Source organism: Camelina sativa, chromosome 13 (assembly GCF_030686135.1).
Source record: "Camelina sativa cultivar CO46 ecotype springtype chromosome 13, ASM3068613v1".
Taxonomy (NCBI): Eukaryota; Viridiplantae; Streptophyta; class Magnoliopsida; order Brassicales; family Brassicaceae; genus Camelina; species Camelina sativa.
In genome coordinates this window covers 24131602-24152528 of record NC_141892.1, presented here as the reverse complement: position 1 = coordinate 24152528, position 20927 = coordinate 24131602, and the positions used below count along the sequence as shown (strand labels likewise).

Sequence of the window (20927 nt, the reverse complement as noted above, 5' to 3'; positions counted from 1 at the left end):
AATAATCATGAGAGATTACCGTAGAAATATTTCTCGTGGATTAAGCAATTGAATCAAAACACGACAAACGATTAGAGAATCTCTAAAGAAAAGAACAATAGTGAATGACATAAAAAGATCTCCACAAGGAAAAAATATGTGCAAAAGAGTGTTTAAAGCAAGAGTCAGATCTGTACAAGACCGAAACAAATGGTGCAGTCTGAAGCATACCGTCATTGTTAAAGCCCCTAAATATTAATCTCTCACCAAATCAAGGACCCTGCAGTGTGACGGAATCATCCATTAATTGTATGGTCTCTTGAGAAATCATTAGCTGACACCCAAAGTGAAAAGATAGATCATACCTACGTTTACAAACACGCCTAACCAAGGTCAACTTCAAAATGCTAACACCCTAGCCTGGCTACCGTAAGCTGATGCAGCGCCGCAAAAAAGTGGAGGAGGATATCAAACCTGGCTACTTCAAGTGAATTCTTTTGCCAGAGAGAATGATATCTTCGACTTATAGCTCCTATAACGTCTTAAACCTTCCCAGACCAATTAATCTTCAACAAAATTAAGAACCCTGCAAATATGAATAATGAATTCAATGTTACTAATGGATGTACTTAAGAATAACCAGTAACATATAAAGATTTGATCCATACCAATATTTGCTTCAAGTGTTTTTTTTGCCAGCGAGAATGATAGAAATCTGTAACCCTCGGCTAAACGCTTCGTTGAACAAAATCCGTGTTTGCATATTCTGAAAACCGGGCAACCATGAAAGCAATGCAACTGGAGCCATAACTATTAGCCCAAAGAAGAGGTCGTAAAGGCGAGCAACGGAGATTACTGTGTCCCAAACCACTGTTGATAACAGAAACGGTTTCAGTACTTGAGCTATGGAAATCAATCCCCAGCCTGTGGGAACAAAAGCCAAGAGACTAATCAACAAATCAACAACTGTAAGTTTAGTGAACTGCAGCATCAGCACGACCACAAGAACCGTGAGGACGATTACTAAGAACTGAATGAATCGGTATTTCATATGCTCCTTGACAGAATATTTCTTCTGAGCATAGATTGTTGTGATGTATATCGCAGCAATCCCGATGATGCATCCCCAAGAAATCAAGTATACACCAATACTGGTCCGCTTCTCTGCGATGCGAAGATGGTACACAATACTGTACTGGAAAAAGAAGAAGCGAAGATCAAGTATAATCTCAAGCAGTTTCCCCCAAACTCCCGTTGTTTTCAAATGCTCTTGTTCCTCATTCCACCACGTAAACCAACTCTGATCTGCTTTCGTAAACAGCCCGCCTCTAGACCATAGCCACGCAATGAAATCGTCAAAATCATACACTGTTTTGAGCCAGTCGAAACCAGACGGGTTAAACAGAAATGGAGAAATAATCCAAGATGTAATAAGGAACCAGCTCGATATCGTCATCAGTATGTAAACAAGCGAACTCTTAGCCAACGGGCTATAAGCCGCATATACCAACAGAATAATCGCGAGCTCAATAGCCTTGATGAAATGAGTTCGAGCATACAATCTGTAGTTCTCGGAAAATTTCTTATGCTCCACCACGAACCCTCTTCCAGTGGCACGATACTTGGCTCCACCATGGAGTATTGTCCGGCCAAAGTAATGGGTTCGGGTTCCCATGGAAAACGTGTAGAAAAACGATGCAAGCTGTAGTTGCATTGTTATGAAGTCCCAAATAGCTGGAAGAAATCCACGCTCCAGAGAATTTTCAAGAATCATTGGAAGTGCAGTGAAAAGTCCTAGCTGAATAATAAATTGTTGATTCAATATTGCAGCAAGAGCTTCATTGCTGTTGCTCCTATCCTTTGCTATTTTCTCAACACCACTAAGTGCTAGATAAAGCCGACCCCACAAGAATGCATAAACTGTAAATATTATCAACATTGTGTTGAAATAGTAGCCAATCGTTGTGTAGAAGAAGGAGAGCATTCTAAAAAAGTCCAGCCTGTGACCTAACCTGTATACATCTCTGCTCAATGCTTGCTCACCATTACCACTCGCTACCTTGGCTTCAAACATAGAGATCTGATTCAAACCCACATCCCTTCCTTTGCCTACCTGAATGTATTCATGGTGTGTCACGTTCCCACCTCTTAAAGTACAATTGAATCCAGCAAATATATCCTCACTGATATTTATAACTCTTGAGGCCTTGCTAATTCCACCCCGAGGCAAAAACCAAAACCGATCGAATACATCCGGATGACCATAATGCATCCTCACTTTCAGTGGGTTGGCAAGAACCCGCTGTCCTAAGGTTACAAAACTTGTTTCCTGAGCAGACATGAACCATGCAAGTGAAGATACCGAACCAGTGAAAACTTTCTCACGGACTCCAAGAATAGTAGGCTTCCTTATGCCATAGGTAGTCTTGAACGATTCCAACAAGTTCCTCATCTTAAGAGCCTCCTCAAAATGGTTATCTTGATTCATATCAATGGTCTGAATCGCATCTCCTCGTGTAAAGATTAGAGCATGGTTTTGGTTTTCTGGTTTTCCCTCGCCAAGCTTCAAGGGGCCTGGTAGTCTGATACGATAGACCTCCACCTCTCTTTGAAGTTGTTGATCAAATTTCACAAGAACCGAGTAGTACTCGACCTCCCTTCCCAAGATGACCTCATCAATATATGCAATACGGAGAGCCTCATGATTTTTCATCAGGAACAGAATCTCCTCAGCTCTATGGTCCCCTCTTGCTTTATGCTGTCCATAAACTTGGCATGCCACAACATATGTGAATTTCATCATTGCACTCCCATACTCAGACCCTTTAAGCAAATGTGTTATACCACTAGCCATTCTGCTAATTTCCTGGGAAGGTGTTGGTTGCAGTGTGTTATCCCCACCATCATTTGTGTAGTAAGAACGGGGTTGCTCAGGAGCAATCTGAGTTCCCATCCTGATGTCCATTTCAGAAGCAGAATCAAGAAAGGCAAGCTTCTTCAAGGCACTATAATAATACATCATCCCTCGCACTGTTCTGGACAGCGTCTGTCCCCTATATGAAGCCCAGAGGCGAAGATCTCTAACCTTCTTCGACCAAATATCATTCTCATTCTCTGCTCCCTCTCTACGCATCCGCTCCACAAAATTCACCCATTCATCTTCATAAATCCTTTGAAGGTAGAATAGGGTGGATATTCCATCCTCATTCTCAGCTCGGAGCATTTCTTGTCGATACATCACTTCTTCGTCGTAGTAAGGAGTCAACACGCTGAAAGCCATCATCTTTTCTACACTGGGAGCCTGGGGCATGTTCATAAAGAGAGAGTTGCTAAAGAAAGCAAGACGCTCTCTGGCCTCAAGATTCTTTGGCACATTATGCATTGGATCTCTAGAAGTAAGAATTGTATGGACCCGACGAATCTGCTTATAAAAGACAACATCACCAAGAGGAGGAAGATTAATGGCATTGACAAACAGCAATTCAGTGCCTGCATCCAAACTAATTGGTGCCAAGCCAAGCTGTCGTAACTGCGGAGTACTCCTCCTAATTCTTGGAAATTCCCAGGCACAGAGTTCATACAGAGCTTGCAGTAAATTCACGATCCTGAATACTTTCTTTTCTGGGTCCATCAGACGCTCAAGAAGTGATATCAGCTTTTCATGAATCCGAAGTAGTACCGTCAGCTTATATACATCAGTTATCTTTTCGTTTTCCATATTTTCATCAATCTCCATAAACAACCTGTTCAGTATGGATTCTTCCTCTGTGCCATTTTTAACAATTTTAAGAATCACATACTTAATGCTATCAAAAGCTTCTATAACAGCACAACGCCTGTACTCACTGCTACAGATTTTTGACCAAAGCCAGCGATCAGGAGCGTCACAAAGCTCGTTTGCCTGACTTAGAGCAAGCAGGAGCTCATTGCAAAGGAGGAAACACGGCCAACGGATAACCCTAATATTCCAACAATTAGGCGGCAACTCTAGTAGCTCAACCTCCCTGTCACTGATAAGGTCTTCCTCCCTAAATGTGAGGATTATCTCATTCCAAATCAGGGCAAACCAAGTTGCTTCAACTTGACTGGATTCGATCTTGTTGAAAGGCTGACCAATTCCGTATCGCAGTTTCAGCCGGTGAATAGCATCACGAGCCTTCTTAAGCATTGTTGCTTTAGGGCTCAGAAGATGCTCTTCAGGTTTAAGGTTAAACTGCATAGCACTTGAGAAAAACTGAAATCTAAGTCTCAACTGATCAATGTTTCGGATCTCCCCCAAGTGAGAAAACAGACCAATTGTTGCACCTACAAGGGATGAGTAGATCGAGTACCAAATTTGCAAATCCATCAGGTAAACCAAAATCACAGGGAGCCAGAGCATTCCTACTGCTATCCTGTGAGTGCTGCCAAAAAACTCATGCCAATTGTAGGTCGCATTCTTAAGGTTCAGCAGTGCCCTGGTCGGAGCAATAAGAGGCTTAATTTGTAAGTAGTAACTGAATATGAATTTAGAGGCCAGTACAACAATCCAAAAGACTGTATACTTGAAATTGTCCACCAGGCCTTCCCTCATCCCACGACCAACAAAAGTCTTGCTATAGAACCACCATGTCAGAAAGTATACAACTCCCAGATTCAGCTCCTCGATCCAGTTTCTTACCCAAGGAACAATAAAGAGTACAAGAGCCAATAACTCAGGCATAACATACACGAATACTAACTTGAGAAACACGATAATCCTATCGTTTGCAGCATCAGACCACCTACCATCCTTATTTTTCTGGCTCCAAATCCTTGCGTAGAAGACCGAAAACAAAACTGTCCATGCCACAGCCACCACGAACTTCAAAATCAATCTGATGAAAAGCCAGACAGTTTCTTTGCTCACCAAACTGTACTGAGTACTAGCATCGAGCACAGATTGGAGCAACCTCAAGCCCGCCCAGGAGATGAAAACAGTCAACAATGCAACCTGCAAGTAGAAGAACAGATAATGTCATTATATATATACCAACAAACACAACTCAACACTCTTATATGGTATATAGATTAAAAAAACAAAGGAAACGTATTTAGACCTCTACATCACGGTCTTGCCAAGGAAACTGAACATCACTGGTAGCCACAATAATGGCTGCCTGCAAGTAGAGAAGCAATAGAATCCATAACCGATCAAAGCTTCGATAGACATTCCAAAATGATCTTTGCTCGACAAAACCAGTCTTCCCCACTCTACTGCTTTTAGGTGTCGTATCGAAGAAATTACTGGAGTAATCAAGAGGCCATTTAAGGCTCTTCAACGCTCTCTTGCTCCAAAAGTACTCATTGATGTCGTCGTAGTTTCTCCAAGCAGAGTGTGGCTTCGTCCCATTGTTGCTACTCTCAACCTCCGTCTTAACCGTCTTATAAATCGGCATGACCACACTCTTGAGGAAAGCACAATCACCGGAGAAGGAAGGCCAGTAAGGCATTCCGGTCATATCATCAAACTCTCCGTCGAGGACTTTGTTGAGCTCCATAGCCATGTGGTGGAAAATGTAACACAGACACTCAGGCATGAACCTGAGATTCGCAGATTCTCCCCAAATCAGTAGATACAGAGCAACATAGAGAAGCTCACGGCGGAGATTCAAAACGACGTTGGTTTGACGACGGCTCTGGGTAGGGCTGGTGACGTGGCACCTCACTCCGAGGAAGGAACACCAATTCGTGTAGTTCCGGAGAAGCTTCTTGCGAAATCGACGGAGAACAGTGGGATCCAGACCGTCGGGATGAAGCGGCGGCGGTTGAAGCCGCATTTGGCAGTTAGCCAAGTGGAGGACGAGATTCTCTCGCTGGTTCCGGACGTTGTCGATTTGAAAACCAAATAGAAGACCAAGCCAGTCCATCAAGTCCATGCGAGTTGTGAAATCAACAAACGGAGGTTTCGGAAGGTCTCCGACTATTCTAAGCGCCGCCGCCGCCGCTCTAACCTCCGGGTAACGCAGCGACGGATGCTCCGTTAAGAAATCATGAATCGGAATGATATTATACACCTCAAGCGACGGTGACGCCGCGGTGGTGGCTACCGATGGCCGCTGCCTTCTCATCGCCGGCTAACGGTTTCTTTACTTAGAATCTTTTTTCAAAATTACTTCATCTTTTTGTTTCTTTCTTTTTTTTCGTTTCTTTAAAGTTTTCAAAGACAGTGACGAAACGAAACTGTGTTGTTAATGGAGAGATAATAATAATGATATTACCAAAAATAATAAAGAGATAACGATATGTGTCTCGCCGTACTAATAATACATGCTCCTTAAGGTATTGACCGTTCGATTGACTGATGGCTCTGATCTAACGGTGGATATTAGGTGAACGGAGCGTCCACGAAATAGAGACGTGTAGGGTTATACGACACGTGCGATAAACGCGCGTGTCAGAAACTCGGGAGAATCTCTGAAATCGAGTGAGAAAACAAGACAAAAGAGCATTTATATCCGTTATATTATGACTCGTGGACTCTGGAAACGGCAACGTTTTTAATGAAGGTTAGAGTTACTAGTATTAAATTGGAGAATCCGACACCGTATTGACTAGGATTTAAGATATAAACTGAGAAAGGCAATTTATATTGTGAGATTATTATTAAACTAGTGATGGTGCTGCTGATGAGTGAAAGTGATGGCACTTTTGCGTTGTTTGAATCCTAATCTTTTTTAGATAATCATAACTTAATAAGGATTAGAACGTAATGAACAAAAAACTCTTTTGCTAAACTTACGCGGCAGTGTCATTCAGAATATGACAGTCGAAACAAATAAAGGAATCACGTTCTTAAGTTAGATTTTGACACTCCAGAAAAAAATAGAGAACTTTATTGAACCCGGCAACATCGAATCTTTGTGTCGTTTAGTTTGTCTTTTTATCTGAAATAACCTTTAAAACATTATAAGATTCAAGACCATAACTTTATGCTTTTTCCAAAAATTAAAATGCTTTTTTTTTTCTTTACCTATCTGGCATCCATATGCATTATACTGTATGTGATTACATTGGGAGCATGGGTCTCGTGACAATTAGGATTTTTCTATAAAATGTTTTGTACTAATATGCAAATTAGATCATGTCAAATGTTTTTTTTAGTATATAAAAACCATGTCAGAATATAAGCCTATATTTACTTCTTTTTTTGTCTCTTACAACCTTATATTTCTATTTATGAATCACTTATTTCTAAGTTCTAACAGCAAAAACCCTAGCTTTTTTTTTTTTTGCTTAAATGTCTTTCGATCATGTATAAAATTTTGAGTAATAATTGTGACGGATTCATGAAGCTTAAATTAGTCATTTTCATGTATATCACCTTAGATTGAATCCGATAATAATATTAGCTTTGATTCGAATTTTTGAATCCGATAGCATAGCACCAAACAGAGGTATACAATTTCAGTAAAAATGTTTTACAGTGACCACACCCTAAATAAAAAAATTCCCTCTTAAATATTTTTCAACTTTTGATTCGAAAATTATTTATTTACATATTGAATATATAAAATAATTGAAAACTAATTTCACCCAAAAAAAAAAACCCTGAAAACAGATGTATATTGATTAATGACGTGAGTTTACAAAACCTTATATGTACTCAACAACAAACAAAGTAAAGCCAGAAAACATAACTACATTTTTTAAGGTTCCTTAAGCCATTATTCATTCATACATCACCTCCCGTCTAAAATTGAGCTGTTCCAAGAAGAAATAGAAACAGACAAGGACTGAAGTCTGATCTGCTCCATCGTCGGATGGGACGAGCTTCCATACCAAAACTCTCGTGAGCTCCCACGAGATCCCATCTTCCTCAGCATCCATGACTCAACATCTTCACTACTTTCCGCTTCAAAGATCTCAGCTTTGTCACCTTCAAACACTTGAACCACTTGTCTCATCGACGGTCTCTTAGCCGGATCAGGATGTGCACAAAGCAATCCAAGCTGCAAAACTCTCTCTGCTTCATCAATGGCATGATTCATTGCTTGTGTCATCATCATCCGTGGATCAAGCCCATTTAAAATCTCACCTTTTTCCATTAATCCCCAAACCCAATCCATTAACGGTTTCTTCCCTTCTTCAATAGGTCTTCTCCCACACATTACTTCAAGAACAAGTATCCCATAAGCAAAAACATCTGTTTGTGTTGATGCACGCCCTGTCTTAACCACTTCAGGAGACAAATAGCCAGCCGTACCAACCACCCTAGTGGTCCTAACCGCTTGCTCGTGTCCATGAACCCGAGCTAACCCGAAATCACTAAGCCTAGGTATCATATCTCTGTCAAGCAACACGTTGCTAGCTTTAATGTCTCTATGTAAAACCTTAGACTCCCATCCTTCATGCAAATACAATATCCCTGAAGCCACACCTTTCAAAATCCGGATCCTCTCTTCGCAGCTAAGTATAGTTTTCTTCTCATCGTTTTCAAAGATCCATCGGTCTAAACTTCCATTCTCCATGTAATCATACACCAACATGAAGCTACCTTTCTCTTTCTTGCACCAACCTCTTAAAGAAACTAAATTACGATGCTTTAACCTCCCAAGACTCGAGATCTCAGCTACAAACTCTCTCATCCCATCGCTACTCTCCTGCGATATCCGCTTAACCGCAACTTCCACAACCCCTCCTTGTAACAAACCTTTATACACTTTCCCATTCCCACCAATCCCAATCACATTCTTCTCATCAAAACCCTTAGTCCCGGACTCAATCTCCTCATACGGAATCCGATGAGGCCAATACTCCATTTCCCAATCCTCCATCAACGCTCTCTTCCTCGCCTTCTCTAATCTCTTTCTCACCACAGCAAACAACACCAAACCAAACAAAGAAACGATCAAGAAACAGAACAACGCCAATACAGAAACAAACCATTTCGATTTAACAATGGATTCCTTTGGTAGAACAAACGAAGGCAAACCAGTAGTGATCAAACTATCACTCAATGAGAAATTAGAGTTACTAAAACTCCAAGCTAAGATCTTATGACTCTGAACCAATCTCCCTGTAGCTGCAGTGAATCCAACAAACATCTCATCTTCCACAACGCCAGAAAGGTTCAAAGGCGTACTGAGCAAAGGAGCCTTAGGTCGAATCTTACCAGCGACTTGCATAGTAACGTTAACCACAAAGTCTCTGTAATCAATCCAAACTTGATAGTTTCTTCCATCGTTAAGCTTCAACGGCTTAAACACTCCATCGTCAGACCAATACCCAGATGTGTTAGCATACATCGAATGAAGCGAATTCACATCGATGCCGACATGATTAGCATCGATGTCGCTGAATTCTTGATTAGCGAAAACGTCAAACTCAACTCCAAAGATGTGATTACTAGGGTTACCATTGTTAGTCAAATTGAACAGACCCAAGTGTTGAGCAGAGCTAGACCCGTTGATTCCAGTGGTGGGTGCGAAGAGGAAAACGATTCCGTGACCAGGAAGCGTGTTTTTGTAAGGAGCCATGGCGAAGATGAAGGAAGTGGAGAAAGGAAAAACAGAGGAAGTAACTGGATCTTTTGTCCGGATGATTTTGCTGTACAGAGCACGACCGGTCTCAAACGATGTTTGGTTGGTCAAAGTTAGGATTTTGGATTCGATTGTGGCGATCCCGAAGAGGGAGATAACAGATGAAGAGTCATTGAAGCCGTTGAAGACGAAATCAACGGCTGAAACAGAGTTTAGAAGGATGAGTTCCAAAAGGGTAAGAAGAAAGAGAAGAGCTTTCATGGCAGATGGCGGAGGAAGAAGACGAAGAGGAAGAAGGTAAGCGTGAGGTTTGTTGTCATAATTGGGAATTGATTAAAGAGGTAATGAAGACAGTTGTTGAAAAGGAAAGTTGAAAGCTTTCGAGGCCAAAGGTTTGATCGTTTTTTATTCCTTGTTTTACTGTTTTTTTCGTCAAAGGTTGTGACTTTTTGGGATTTGGTACTTTGGACTTTTTGTACATTTGGTCTCGTCACGTATACGTATTAATGAAGCGTGTACAATAGTGTTAGGATATGTTTAAAATTCATTTGGTAACAATTTAAAATTGTCAAATTTTTTTTTTTTTTTTTTTTGGTAAAATTGTCAATCCTCAAAAAAAAAAAAATTGTCAATTTTGGTGTCAGACTATCAATATTTAGTAATTAATTTGATAACATACTTATGTAATTGTAAGTTATGGCAGAAGAAGAAGTTACATTTGAGGATTGATAAAGGCATGAAGCTTTGAGCAATAATGACAGCTGTGAATTGGGAAAGTTGAAAGCTTTCGTGAGAAAGGAAAGGTTTCATTGTCTTTATTGATCTTCATTTATTGTTTTCTTTGTCCGTCAAAGTTTATGACTTTTTGGATTTGGGTTTGTGTAATTTGTACTCTTGGTCTCATTGTTGTTATCTGGAGTACTTATTGTATTTAGTGCCGTAGTGCAGTTTAGTATAGAGGAAAGATTTGAAAGTTTCCTCATTAAGAAAAAATATCGATTGTATGCGACTTTTTTGGAATAAATTGTTGATGTTAGCCAACACGTGACATATGAATACCATTTCATCAAAACTATATATTTACAGAACTCTACACAACGTGTTAGTGTTAACCAGATCTTTATCTGCCTAGACAGAAGCTTTAACGACGTAAATGCATGACAAGTTTTGGAGAGACGTAACACTACTAAATGAGACATATTGACTTTTACTACTTATAAATAGATTTTACCGATCTAGTGGACATGATCTTTACGACTTTACTACTAGTGACTACAACAACACAATTGATCGTATTTGTATACGGTATACCGTTGTGTCTGAAACCATTTTGTCATATGAAAAGCCCAAAAACTTGATTTGTCATAGTTGATAAACAAACATTATACCGGTAACCACTCAAATACTTTATTAACCCCAAGGCATAGACATTTCGAGGAACTCAAGTCATTTTGGATATTTCAGATAAGGATCAAATATGGCAGCTAATTATATCGAGATGCTTTGAATTTTTTATAAATGTCAATGATCATATCATACATGAAAAGGGCCTTTCGTGACATCGAATATTGTGGACCCAATGATTGAACTTCTTTATGTTTTGATTACTCAAAGTGTTAGATTTATACCTTCACGAGTCACATGAAAGTCATCTAACATGTCTACAATATTACTCCCTTTATATTAGAAAGGATGTTTTTTAAAAAAATTTCACATAAAAAATAATAATTTAATGTTTAGCTATAAAATATAATTTTTATTGATAATAATATATTTCTCATAGCTATTAACCAATATTAATTCATCAAAATTTGAAATTCTCAATTAATGAATTCTGAAATCTATAATTTCCTAGCATTAATTGAATAAAGGTATAGAAAGTCAATTTTTGTGATACAAGAAAAAATGCTAAAACATGATTGTTTATGATAAAAAGGGAATATAACAATTAGATATAATAATAAAAAATATATATATTATAAAAAAAATTTCCATTGGTCCTACAAAAATTCTCATGATAAATTATTTTGATAATTTAATGGATAATAGATATATTAATTTATGTACTTCAATTTTTATTTTTAAACAATAATTATTGTGATTAGATTTTAGATGTAAGTATCGATGGAGGACGTTAGATTTTGTTTTTCTTATCATAACAAGCATTATTGTGATTTTCTTCATAACAAGCACAAATCTGTATTCTACATGTTGGTAATTATAGGAATTACACAATTATTAACAGTCTAGTTGGAAGAAAAATAATGTTGGACATATGTCAATTAATCCTAAGTAGATTAGATTATTTACTGCATGTATATATTAAAATAAACTTTGACAAAAAAGTATATAATAAAATAACAAATACTTAACTTCATGATAGATGATATCTATATCCATATTACATTTACATATTCCAAATATCTTGAAAAAATACTCTATTTATTTGCGAATTTTACCATCTTATCGTTCACTTAAACCATAATTCATCTCCAAATTTTATTTTAAGATCTGAATGTCTCCAATCTATTTATACATATTTTCAATTTTCAAATGAAATTCTCCAACTTTATTTACTCTATCTTTGGAGATTTTTTTCAATCTACACTATATATTTTTAAAAAAATAATAAATAAATAAATGGACTAAAGATGCTTTAAATACTTATGATTAAAATCGTCATATAGCAAATCAATCTCATAGCCATTTCAAATGCACCGAAACAATCATCAAACATACACTGGTACACATCTTAAGAAATATATTATTTTCAAATTAGAATATGTTTTAGTTAAATACGTACATCTTAAGAAATATCATTTTTTCTTTTACAGATTATCAATAAATTTTGATTTAAAAGACTGTTAATACTAATGATCACAAAATACAAAAAAACAATTCATAATTTGCATAAAAATTGGATAACATCCTATATTATGGAAAAAGGTAAAATTTTTGAAATATCTTATATTTTGAAACAGAGAAAATGTATTTTTACATAATATGTAACAAACATCATTAACTTATGTTTGGAATCAACGATTTTCCAATGAAAAACATCACTCACATAAAAAAAGCAATATCAATAACTTTTAAATGAAATATTGTACAAGTTATGCAATATTAAATTTTTTAGATATCCATACTTGTTAAAATGATGATGGCTGACTTCAAATTGTATTTGAATTCCTAAATAAACACATAACAGAGAATAAAAGTAAACATAATATCTCTTTCCAATTTATATAGAGAAATATCAAAAACTAGAAAAATGAAAAAGATCAATCAACTATCTTCTAAACCAAAGATAAACTGACAATTAAGATTTTGTATATATTAAAAAGGGAAATAATGGAGCAATTTTTTTTATCAAGGTGTGACCATCACATTCATTGTTAATTTTTATTTTTATTTATTTTAATTTAATTAATTCATTAGCAATTGTATCTTTTATGGCAAATAATTTCATTGATGTCAAATTGAAATTACAAAGTCAATATACATAATGTTTGGAAACAAGTGATTACATAAGCAAATTTATGCGTCAAATAATTAACCTAGAAAACAATTGGGTATATTTAAAAGATGAGTAAACCAATTGTATCACGAACCAGTCCCAAAAACTTTCAACGTAAGATCAAAAATTAAGGATGATTAATCGTCAATATACTAAATCCTCATATCTTTCCCATTATTTTCCCACACTTCATCAAAGTGACAACGCATAAAGATTGTTTTTTTGCTAACCTAAAACACAAATCTGAGTATATTTTACAACAAATTTAAAAGAATAAAAGAACAAACATGTATATTTTGGAAGTCTTTGAAAAAAATCACCTCATAATTTTCGTAATTGGTAGAATCTTATGTAGACGAACATCCAACATATAAGACAATATCAAATCTTTGAGGGAAAAAAAAAATCAAAAACCAAAAGGAAAAGAAAAAAACATATACATGCATGGTATTGAATTCGAGCAAATGATTATGATATCCTGATGAGGCTTGATCTTTTCCCATGAAAGAGTGACATCTAACTCTAAGCAGTTCAAACTCGGTGGTTTTGAATGCCATGATCGTTTTAACCATTAGCTCTAAATTGATATCTTAAGATTTAGTTGCATAAATAATTCTTTTTGTATTGTTTGGTGTCTGATCACTCTAGGATCTAGCTCGTTGTCACAAGCACTGTTACCCATGCTTTAATCAACGAGCCACTAGGTAGAAAAAGTAATTTTAAAATTTTTCAGAAATTTTTATTTTTAAAAATGTATTTTAAGAAAATAGTTTTAGTTGGACTTGAATGCGCACACAAGTGAACCAACCATAGGAATCTGGACATACTCCCAGTTGCTGTCGAAATCTCTCTCTCACCGCAACCGTCCATCTTATGAATCATTCACATAATCTAACGGTCCTTAGAGAGTCCCAGATAGTTCGACAACCGAATCTTAAGGAATCTTTTCGGTTAAATAAAGTTTTCATAATCGAAGTGGGTCCAATCTTCTAACCAATAAGAGAGACCTATCCAGTCTCACAGCACTCACCCACCAGAGATAGAGATGGAGAGGACTCTGCTTCAATGGAGATTATTGCCTCTTCTAGCTCTCATCGTTGCTCTTTTATCCATCTTCTTCGCTTCCCCTCGCTCTTTCCAGGTTTCGATTTCTCAAAACCGACTTCTCTGATTAACCGGGCGAAAAATTGATTCCGATGTGTTTGTTTGTTGATGATGGCAGGAAACGAATAAGAGGTGTAGTCTTCTTCCTCATGATCATTACTGGATCTCTAGTAAACGCATCGTCACTCCCGATGGTCTTATCTCTGGTTCTGGTACGTTTCTAGTGGTTGATCAAAGCTTTTTGGAAATTCTATGGAACTAGCATCTATTTTTTCTAGTTAGCATACTCTTGATTTGTTGAATCAGTTGAGGTGGATGGAGAGATTATTGTGTCGGTGGTGAATGAAGTTGATTGGCATAAGAGCCAAAGGAGTCGAGTGAAAGTGATTGACTATGGAGAAGCTGTCCTTATGCCTGGTCTCATTGATGTGTATGTTTATATTTTTAAAACCATATATTATGATTCGATCTTTGTTCTAGTTTCTGCTATATGGCCCTAAAATCTTGGAACTTTTCTTGTGTTGGTTTGAAAAGGCATGCTCATCTTGATGATCCTGGAAGAAGTGAATGGGAAGGGTTTCCTTCTGGAACGAAAGCTGCAGCTGCTGGTATGTTTCTATTTACTGAGTCTGTTCTAGTTTCAAGAGTGTGTTCTGTTTTGTCTCTTCGCGCTTACCTGCTTGATATTGTCTTTTGTCTGGCAGGGGGAATAACTACATTGGTTGATATGCCCTTAAACAGTTGCCCTTCTACTGTATCTCCTGAAACTTTGAAACTCAAGGTAAAGCCATCCACTTTAGTTTTCCAGTTCGTAAGTTCTACACTATTCTTACAGCCTTGGTTGATTTGAAATCGAGCAATGCGTGCATCTTTTGCAGATTGAAGCTGCGAAAAACAGAATACATGTTGATGTTGGTAAACACTCTTTGCTATCTAACCTTACCACATCTGTTGATTCAATACAATATACATGTTCCCTAAATCTTTGTATTCTCTAGGGTTCTGGGGAGGTTTGGTACCTGACAATGCACTCAACTCAAGTGCTCTTGAGTCTCTCTTAGATGCTGGAGTTCTTGGTCTCAAGGTAGGTGTCATGTGTCCTATGAAGCTCTATAAAGTTGTGGCTTGCTTTTCAGAATTTAAGTGTTTAACATGAATTCTGTCAATCTTTTTTTCAGTCCTTTATGTGTCCTTCAGGAATCAACGATTTCCCAATGACAAACATCACTCATATAAAGGTTTTGTTTTCTCGAGTCTTATGATCCTTGTCTCATGATTCAAGAATTATTAAGAAATTGCTGATTGACTCTTTTCCACACATGTTGTTTGTTTCTGCAGGAAGGACTATCAGTATTAGCTAAATATAAACGACCATTGCTTGTTCACGCAGAGATAGAGAAAGAATCGGAGATTGAAGATGGAAGTGAAAATGATCCGCGTTCTTATTTGACTTATTTAAAAACCAGGCCAACTTCATGGTGAGACACAAATATTGAGTTCTTTCACTCTATACAGTTTCCTATATATATGGTTATTGTACCTGAAACCAAATCTTTATCTGAGAAATTAGGGAGGAGGGAGCAATCCGAAACTTATTATCAGTTACTGAAAACACAAGGATTGGTGGCTCTGCAGAAGGAGCTCATGTTCATATTGTGCATTTATCTGATGCCAGTTCTTCCTTGGATTTGATAAAGGTATTTACGATTTTTGGCAGTTAATATCACTATGATCATTTGGGTGTTGTTCCTCATTGCTAAAACCATGATATATGCTTGGATTAAAGGAAGCAAAAGGCAAAGGAGACAGTGTAACTGTTGAAACATGCCCACATTATCTAGCTTTCTCAGCCGAAGAGATTCCAGAAGGTGATACTCGTTTCAAATGCTCCCCTCCTATACGTGATGCAGCCAACAGAGAAAAGTTGTGGGAAGCTATGATGGTATACTTATTTCCATTTGAAATCCTTTATACCTTAAGCGGGCTCATTTTCCTTGATTCTGAAGTTTTAAATATTATTTAGAAAGGAGACATTGATATGTTGAGCTCTGATCATTCACCTACAAAGCCTGAACTCAAACTCCTGACTGATGGTAACTTCTTGAAAGCATGGGGTGGGATATCGTCTTTACAGGTTCGTTACAAGTCTTCATTATCAATGTTGTACATATTTATATTCTTAGTAGAAATAACTCATGAAATTTTGTATATGGTTGGAGCCAATTTGCAGTTTGTTCTTCCAGTAACATGGTCTTGCGGGAAAAAGTATGGAGTGACGCTCGAGCAGGTAGCTTCTTGGTGGAGCGATAGGCCTTCAAAACTCGCTGGTCTAGACTCTAAGGTGCCTGCCTTATTCTCTCTATATAAGAACTACAGCTTCAATATTCTCTACTGATCGCAGCATATAAGTATTGGTGGAATTGTGTATGATTTAATTACAGGGAGCGATTACAGTTGGAAAACAGGCAGATCTTGTAGTGTGGGAACCTGAAGCCGAATTCGAGCTAGATGAAGAACATCCAATTCACTTCAAACACCCTGTACGTAGACAGTCTTTACAAGAAAAATACCAATTTAGAGCTAATGTTGAAACCCGAATGTCTAATCTTTTATGTTATGTTTGCTTTGCTTGTGGTGACTTTATATACAGAGTATCTCAGCTTATCTGGGAAGAAGATTATCAGGCAAAGTGGTTTCGACATTTGTAAGAGGGAACATGGTTTTTAGAGAAGGCAAGCATGCTTCTGATGCTTGCGGGTCTCTGCAACTCGCGGCTTGAAACTGAAGATTTATTCAGATTAATTGATGCTGTGAAGAAATTAGCCAGTCTTTGACCCATACTGCAAGTAAGGTTAAGACTCTCGCTTATGTACACCGACTTTAATAGATTTGTTGTAATGGTTTAAGTGTATAATGTAAATAACCGGTTCATATTTGATCGATCCGTTATGCGTTTTCATTGTACATAACGTTTAGTTAGATCCGACCAATTAACCCGCCGCCTCGCCTCTGACCGTTCCCAAATACAATTCGAAACTTTGATGAGCTTGATTCATCTTCCTCAGGTGATTTCTGTCGACGTAATTTTGCGTTGGTTCGAAACTTCTAATTGTATAATCCATTACAAAAAGGGAGATTTGATTAGTTATACATAATACCAAACACATATATAAAGAAAACATTTTATTGAATTTTATAAAAGTATACATAGCATACTATACAAACATCGAAATAAATAAATTTTCTATTTTTCATACAATATTAGATGAGGACCCGCCCGATGTGCGGGTTTAAAGTTTTATAAATGAAATTAAATTTATTAAAATTTGTTGTATGTTATATATAAATTTTATTTTTGTTATAATACACTGATTTATATCCATTTACAAATCTTTTATGTATGTTACTATTAAAAGTATATTTTTATACCTAAATGTACTCTTGTATGTTACAAAAATATTCTTTATCACCATCTAGAAACTGTCTATATAAACACATTAAGCGAAATATATTATTTTCACTTCTCCATAGTTTTTTAATTACTAAAATTGTTAGCTCAAAAATATTTTTGAATAAAAAATATATTACATAATATACTAATCAATGATGTATCATCACAATAATGTATGACCACCATGGAGAAAACATCGGCTCCGCCTTCATCCCTTATAGAGAGAACCTTGCGTCCAACCTCCTCCACCATGGAGAGAACTTTGGCTCCGCCTTTCTCCCTTGTAAAGATAACCTTGCGTCCAATCTCCTCCACCTTCCTCCCTTGCCGGAGATAACTTTGTGTCCAACCTTCTCTACCATAGGGAGAACCTCGGCTCTGCCCTCCTCCTATGTGGAGAAAATATGTTCACGTCTTTTTGCTATCTCAAAATGGCTTGTTCCGACAACCAATGAAAGTAAAAACAATTTTCTAACTTCACAAAAAAATATTTTGATAGTAACTAATGTTAAATTTCTCAATGTATTCGTGATAGTAACTATGCCAAAGTGAAAATAAAATAGTTGGCTTAATGTGTTTATAGATAACATAATATACTAATCAATGATGTATCATCACAATAATGTATGAACGTCATGGAAAAAACCTCGGCTCCGCCCTCTCCCTTATGGAGAGAACCTTGCGTCCAACTTCCTCCATCATGGAGAGAACCTTGGCTTCGTCTTCCTCCCTTGAACAATAGTTCAAGGTTTTCCACACTTTTAGACCCAAATCTCAAGACTGTTGGTGAAGCTACTAAAGGGAATCACAAGTGATATGTGTAGAACAGTAACAAAGCAGGTAGGTCCTCCCTCACATGAAGCCATCGACCATGAAGGTTAAGGAATTCTACACAAAGCTTGTAGTCAGTTCTACACTTCAAAGATAATACAAACCCAAGCTTACATCCTTTAGGCGGCTGGAGGAGGGTGGATTTAGGATTTGTGAGAAGGGTATACCTGAATTCATATGTGAAAAAACGTAACATAGCAGGTGGGTCCTCCCTCACATGAAGCACTTGGCCATGGAGGTTAAGGAATTCCACACAAAGCTTGTAGTCGAATTTACACTGAACACAATTAACAGATCTTAGGTTCAAACCCTTAGGCAGTTGGTGGTAGAGATGAATAAGGGATTTTTGAAAGTAATCTAGAAGGTTGGTGCTGCTTATAGGTGATTCTAATAGCCAGGTTCTCATATAAGATTTGTACCACCATAGATGCAGTGTTCAAATAAGTTCCAAAAGACGTTTTCTATCCGTTGGTTCCATAATTCTATACACCGGTTTGCTACAGATGGACAAGGAGATAAAAAGACCAAACCTGGAATTTTGCAATATGATATCAAAATACACCTTGTGGAGAAGGGCCTCAGTGGACCATCCTTTGAGTATTTAGACCATTTAGACCATCCTTTGATTTCCCACAATGTAACAAAGTAGAGAGAATACTTGCAGCCACATTGCTTCGGTTATTGCTGACAGATTACCGACAGATCAAAAAAATAGACCAATTTTGACACACCCGACGAAAAGTTAATATCCGTCAGTTTTCTGTCGGTTATTTATGACAAATTACCGTCAGTAATCCGTCATAAAAACTAACGGATTACGGACGGATTTTGTCTGTCAGTAATTTTCTGACGAACAACCGACAAACTAATCTTCTGTCAGATATTCGTCAGTAATTACCGACGGATTAGCGCCGTCAATAATTTCGTCAGTTATCGCCTTGTTTTCTTGTAGTGTAATTATAGGTTAGAAATAAATGAATAAAATGGAGATATTAATACTAACCAAAAAAAGGGAAAATTTATACCTCTCAAAAGGGTACATCCATCTAAAATGGACAGGTCCACCTAACCGAGCTTCTCTTCCTAGATGAACCATCAAGTGCACCATGATATCAAAGAAACTTGGCGGAAAAAAACTTTCAAAATGCATATATCGTTTCGAAATCTCAGCTTCCATTACCAAAATCTGCTCCCTATCAATTACTCGCTGACACAGGTGGTTGTAAAATGCACATAAGCGTACAATTGCTAGCCTAGGACCTTTAAGTGCAATCAGAAGGAGTTGCTGCATTAACTAGTGATTTTAGACCTGTTACTTTGCGTCTAAAGATACGCCTCTCGCTATGTTTGAACAATAGCCATTTGGTCCTTTGAAATCAACAAGATGACTACATAATATTTTTTCTCATTCTTCGATATAGACCAAGGAACTGAAGGAAGATATGTTTGTTTCCCTTGAGTCCTAGGGTGCAAATCCTTCCTAATACCAAGATACTCCAATTCTTTACGAGCATTTAGACCATCTTTTGATTTCCAAAATGTAACAAAGTAGAGAGAATACTTGCAGCCACATTCCTTTCTACATGCATAACATCTAAGTTATGCCTCATAGGAAGATCCTTGTAATCAAGCTTCATTACATCCATTTTAAAGCATAACCCAAAGACAAAACTAAGTATGACAGTCGCCGGCCACATATGACAGTTGCTTGGTACAAGGGAGTCTAGTTTTCCTACTCTACTCCGAAATACTCCTTTATGTTGTAGCTCGCGTTACATAACCGATTGTCCACAGATGATAGAATCAAGCTATGGAATTCAGGCCAACAAGTGATCTGCAGTTTCTTCAATTCTGCAGCGGAGTCTAGGAATCACCTTTTCTTCTCGTGTCCATTTGCAGCCGGTGTGTGGAGGAAACTAGCTCAGCCTCTCCTTGTCACGCACTATTCTGCTGATTGGAATAACTTGATCGCTCTGCTCACCAGTCCATCTCTCCCTCGTCTCCAACTTTTCCTGTTTTGCTACCTATTTCAGTCTGCCCTGTACCATCTATGGCAGGAACAAAATGCTCGTCGACATGGTGAGCGCTCCACTCCGCAAGCTCTTCTCATTAAACACATTTACAAGAATATCTGGAATCGCCTTACCTCGATCGCATCACTGGGAGATCAAAGCTATGCTGACGGCTTGCGGCTTTGGTTCTCTACTCATCCGCTTCCTCGGGGATAACTACAATTACCTTTTTTGACTCTTTTTATGAACTGCTAATGTCTATCTCAAACCTCATTCCAACATACTGAAGCATTCATTGTAAACAAGGTTTTTGGTTGAATATAATTTTACATTCAATTCAAAAAAAAAAAAAAACTAAGTAGAAAGAAAGAAAGATGTAATGAATGCCTCAAAGACTCAAAAGCAGGGAGCTGTAGTTCAGTTTAGGAGCAGGTCTCTAATGCTTTTCTTTCTTTGGTTTGCTACAAAGTTAATCGGTATAAAGCATTTAGACAGCTCCAACCAATCCAGTTTTTCAGTTTCCTTGGGCTGAG

General features: G+C 37.5%; 3 protein-coding genes and 1 non-coding gene across 6 annotated transcripts; 1 reads left to right on the top strand and 3 right to left on the bottom strand.

The window, feature by feature from the left end:
• Window positions 1-15: 15 nt before the first annotated feature.
• On the bottom strand, window positions 16-6201 carry LOC104737357 (callose synthase 11). Of its 3 annotated transcripts, none has more exons than XM_087481919.1 (4): window positions 5058-6201; window positions 648-4951; window positions 349-565; window positions 16-259 (listed from the first exon to the last, which is right to left on the bottom strand). In XM_087481919.1, the coding sequence occupies exons 1-2, from the start codon at window positions 6066-6068 to the stop codon at window positions 659-661; spliced, it is 5304 nt and encodes a 1767-aa protein (XP_087338045.1). In that variant the 5' UTR covers window positions 6069-6201; the 3' UTR covers window positions 16-259; window positions 349-565; window positions 648-658. The 3 variants fall into 3 exon arrangements, with proteins under 3 accessions (XP_087338045.1, XP_087338044.1, XP_087338046.1); XM_087481918.1 differs by having other exon boundaries at window positions 345-565; window positions 5058-6188; XM_087481920.1 differs by having other exon boundaries at window positions 16-344; window positions 454-565; window positions 5058-6186.
• Window positions 2934-3012, bottom strand: LOC147929917 (small nucleolar RNA J33). The gene has a single exon (XR_015579086.1). It is a non-coding gene; the product is annotated as a small nucleolar RNA J33 (small nucleolar RNA).
• A 1343-nt stretch (window positions 6202-7544) lies between the features above and the next one.
• LOC104737356 (L-type lectin-domain containing receptor kinase VII.1) lies at window positions 7545-10058 on the bottom strand. Its single transcript, XM_010457517.3, has one exon. The coding sequence runs from the start codon at window positions 9738-9740 to the stop codon at window positions 7680-7682; it is 2061 nt and encodes a 686-aa protein (XP_010455819.1). The 5' UTR covers window positions 9741-10058; the 3' UTR covers window positions 7545-7679.
• A 3726-nt stretch (window positions 10059-13784) lies between these two features.
• LOC104737355 (allantoinase) lies at window positions 13785-17064 on the top strand. Its single transcript, XM_010457516.2, has 15 exons — window positions 13785-14137; window positions 14219-14312; window positions 14407-14530; window positions 14635-14708; window positions 14805-14881; window positions 14979-15015; window positions 15099-15184; window positions 15279-15338; window positions 15439-15578; window positions 15671-15797; window positions 15887-16042; window positions 16124-16234; window positions 16331-16441; window positions 16542-16640; window positions 16751-17064. The coding sequence occupies exons 1-15, from the start codon at window positions 14042-14044 to the stop codon at window positions 16877-16879; spliced, it is 1521 nt and encodes a 506-aa protein (XP_010455818.1). The 5' UTR covers window positions 13785-14041; the 3' UTR covers window positions 16880-17064.
• Window positions 17065-20927: the final 3863 nt, after the last annotated feature.

Coding starts and splice junctions, on each gene's coding strand:
- LOC104737357 (XM_087481919.1), bottom strand. CDS start 6,068: ATGAGAAGGCAGCGGCCATCGGTAGCCACCACCGCGGCGTCACCGTCG. Junction 4,952..5,057: donor GGCAAGACCGTGATGTAGAG/GTCTAAATACGT, acceptor TTCTACTTGCAG/GTTGCATTGTTGACTGTTTT.
- LOC104737356 (XM_010457517.3), bottom strand. CDS start 9,740: ATGAAAGCTCTTCTCTTTCTTCTTACCCTTTTGGAACTCATCCTTCTA.
- LOC104737355 (XM_010457516.2), top strand. CDS start 14,042: ATGGAGAGGACTCTGCTTCAATGGAGATTATTGCCTCTTCTAGCTCTC. Junction 14,313..14,406: donor TGGTCTTATCTCTGGTTCTG/GTACGTTTCTAG, acceptor TTGTTGAATCAG/TTGAGGTGGATGGAGAGATT. Junction 15,579..15,670: donor AAAACCAGGCCAACTTCATG/GTGAGACACAAA, acceptor CTGAGAAATTAG/GGAGGAGGGAGCAATCCGAA.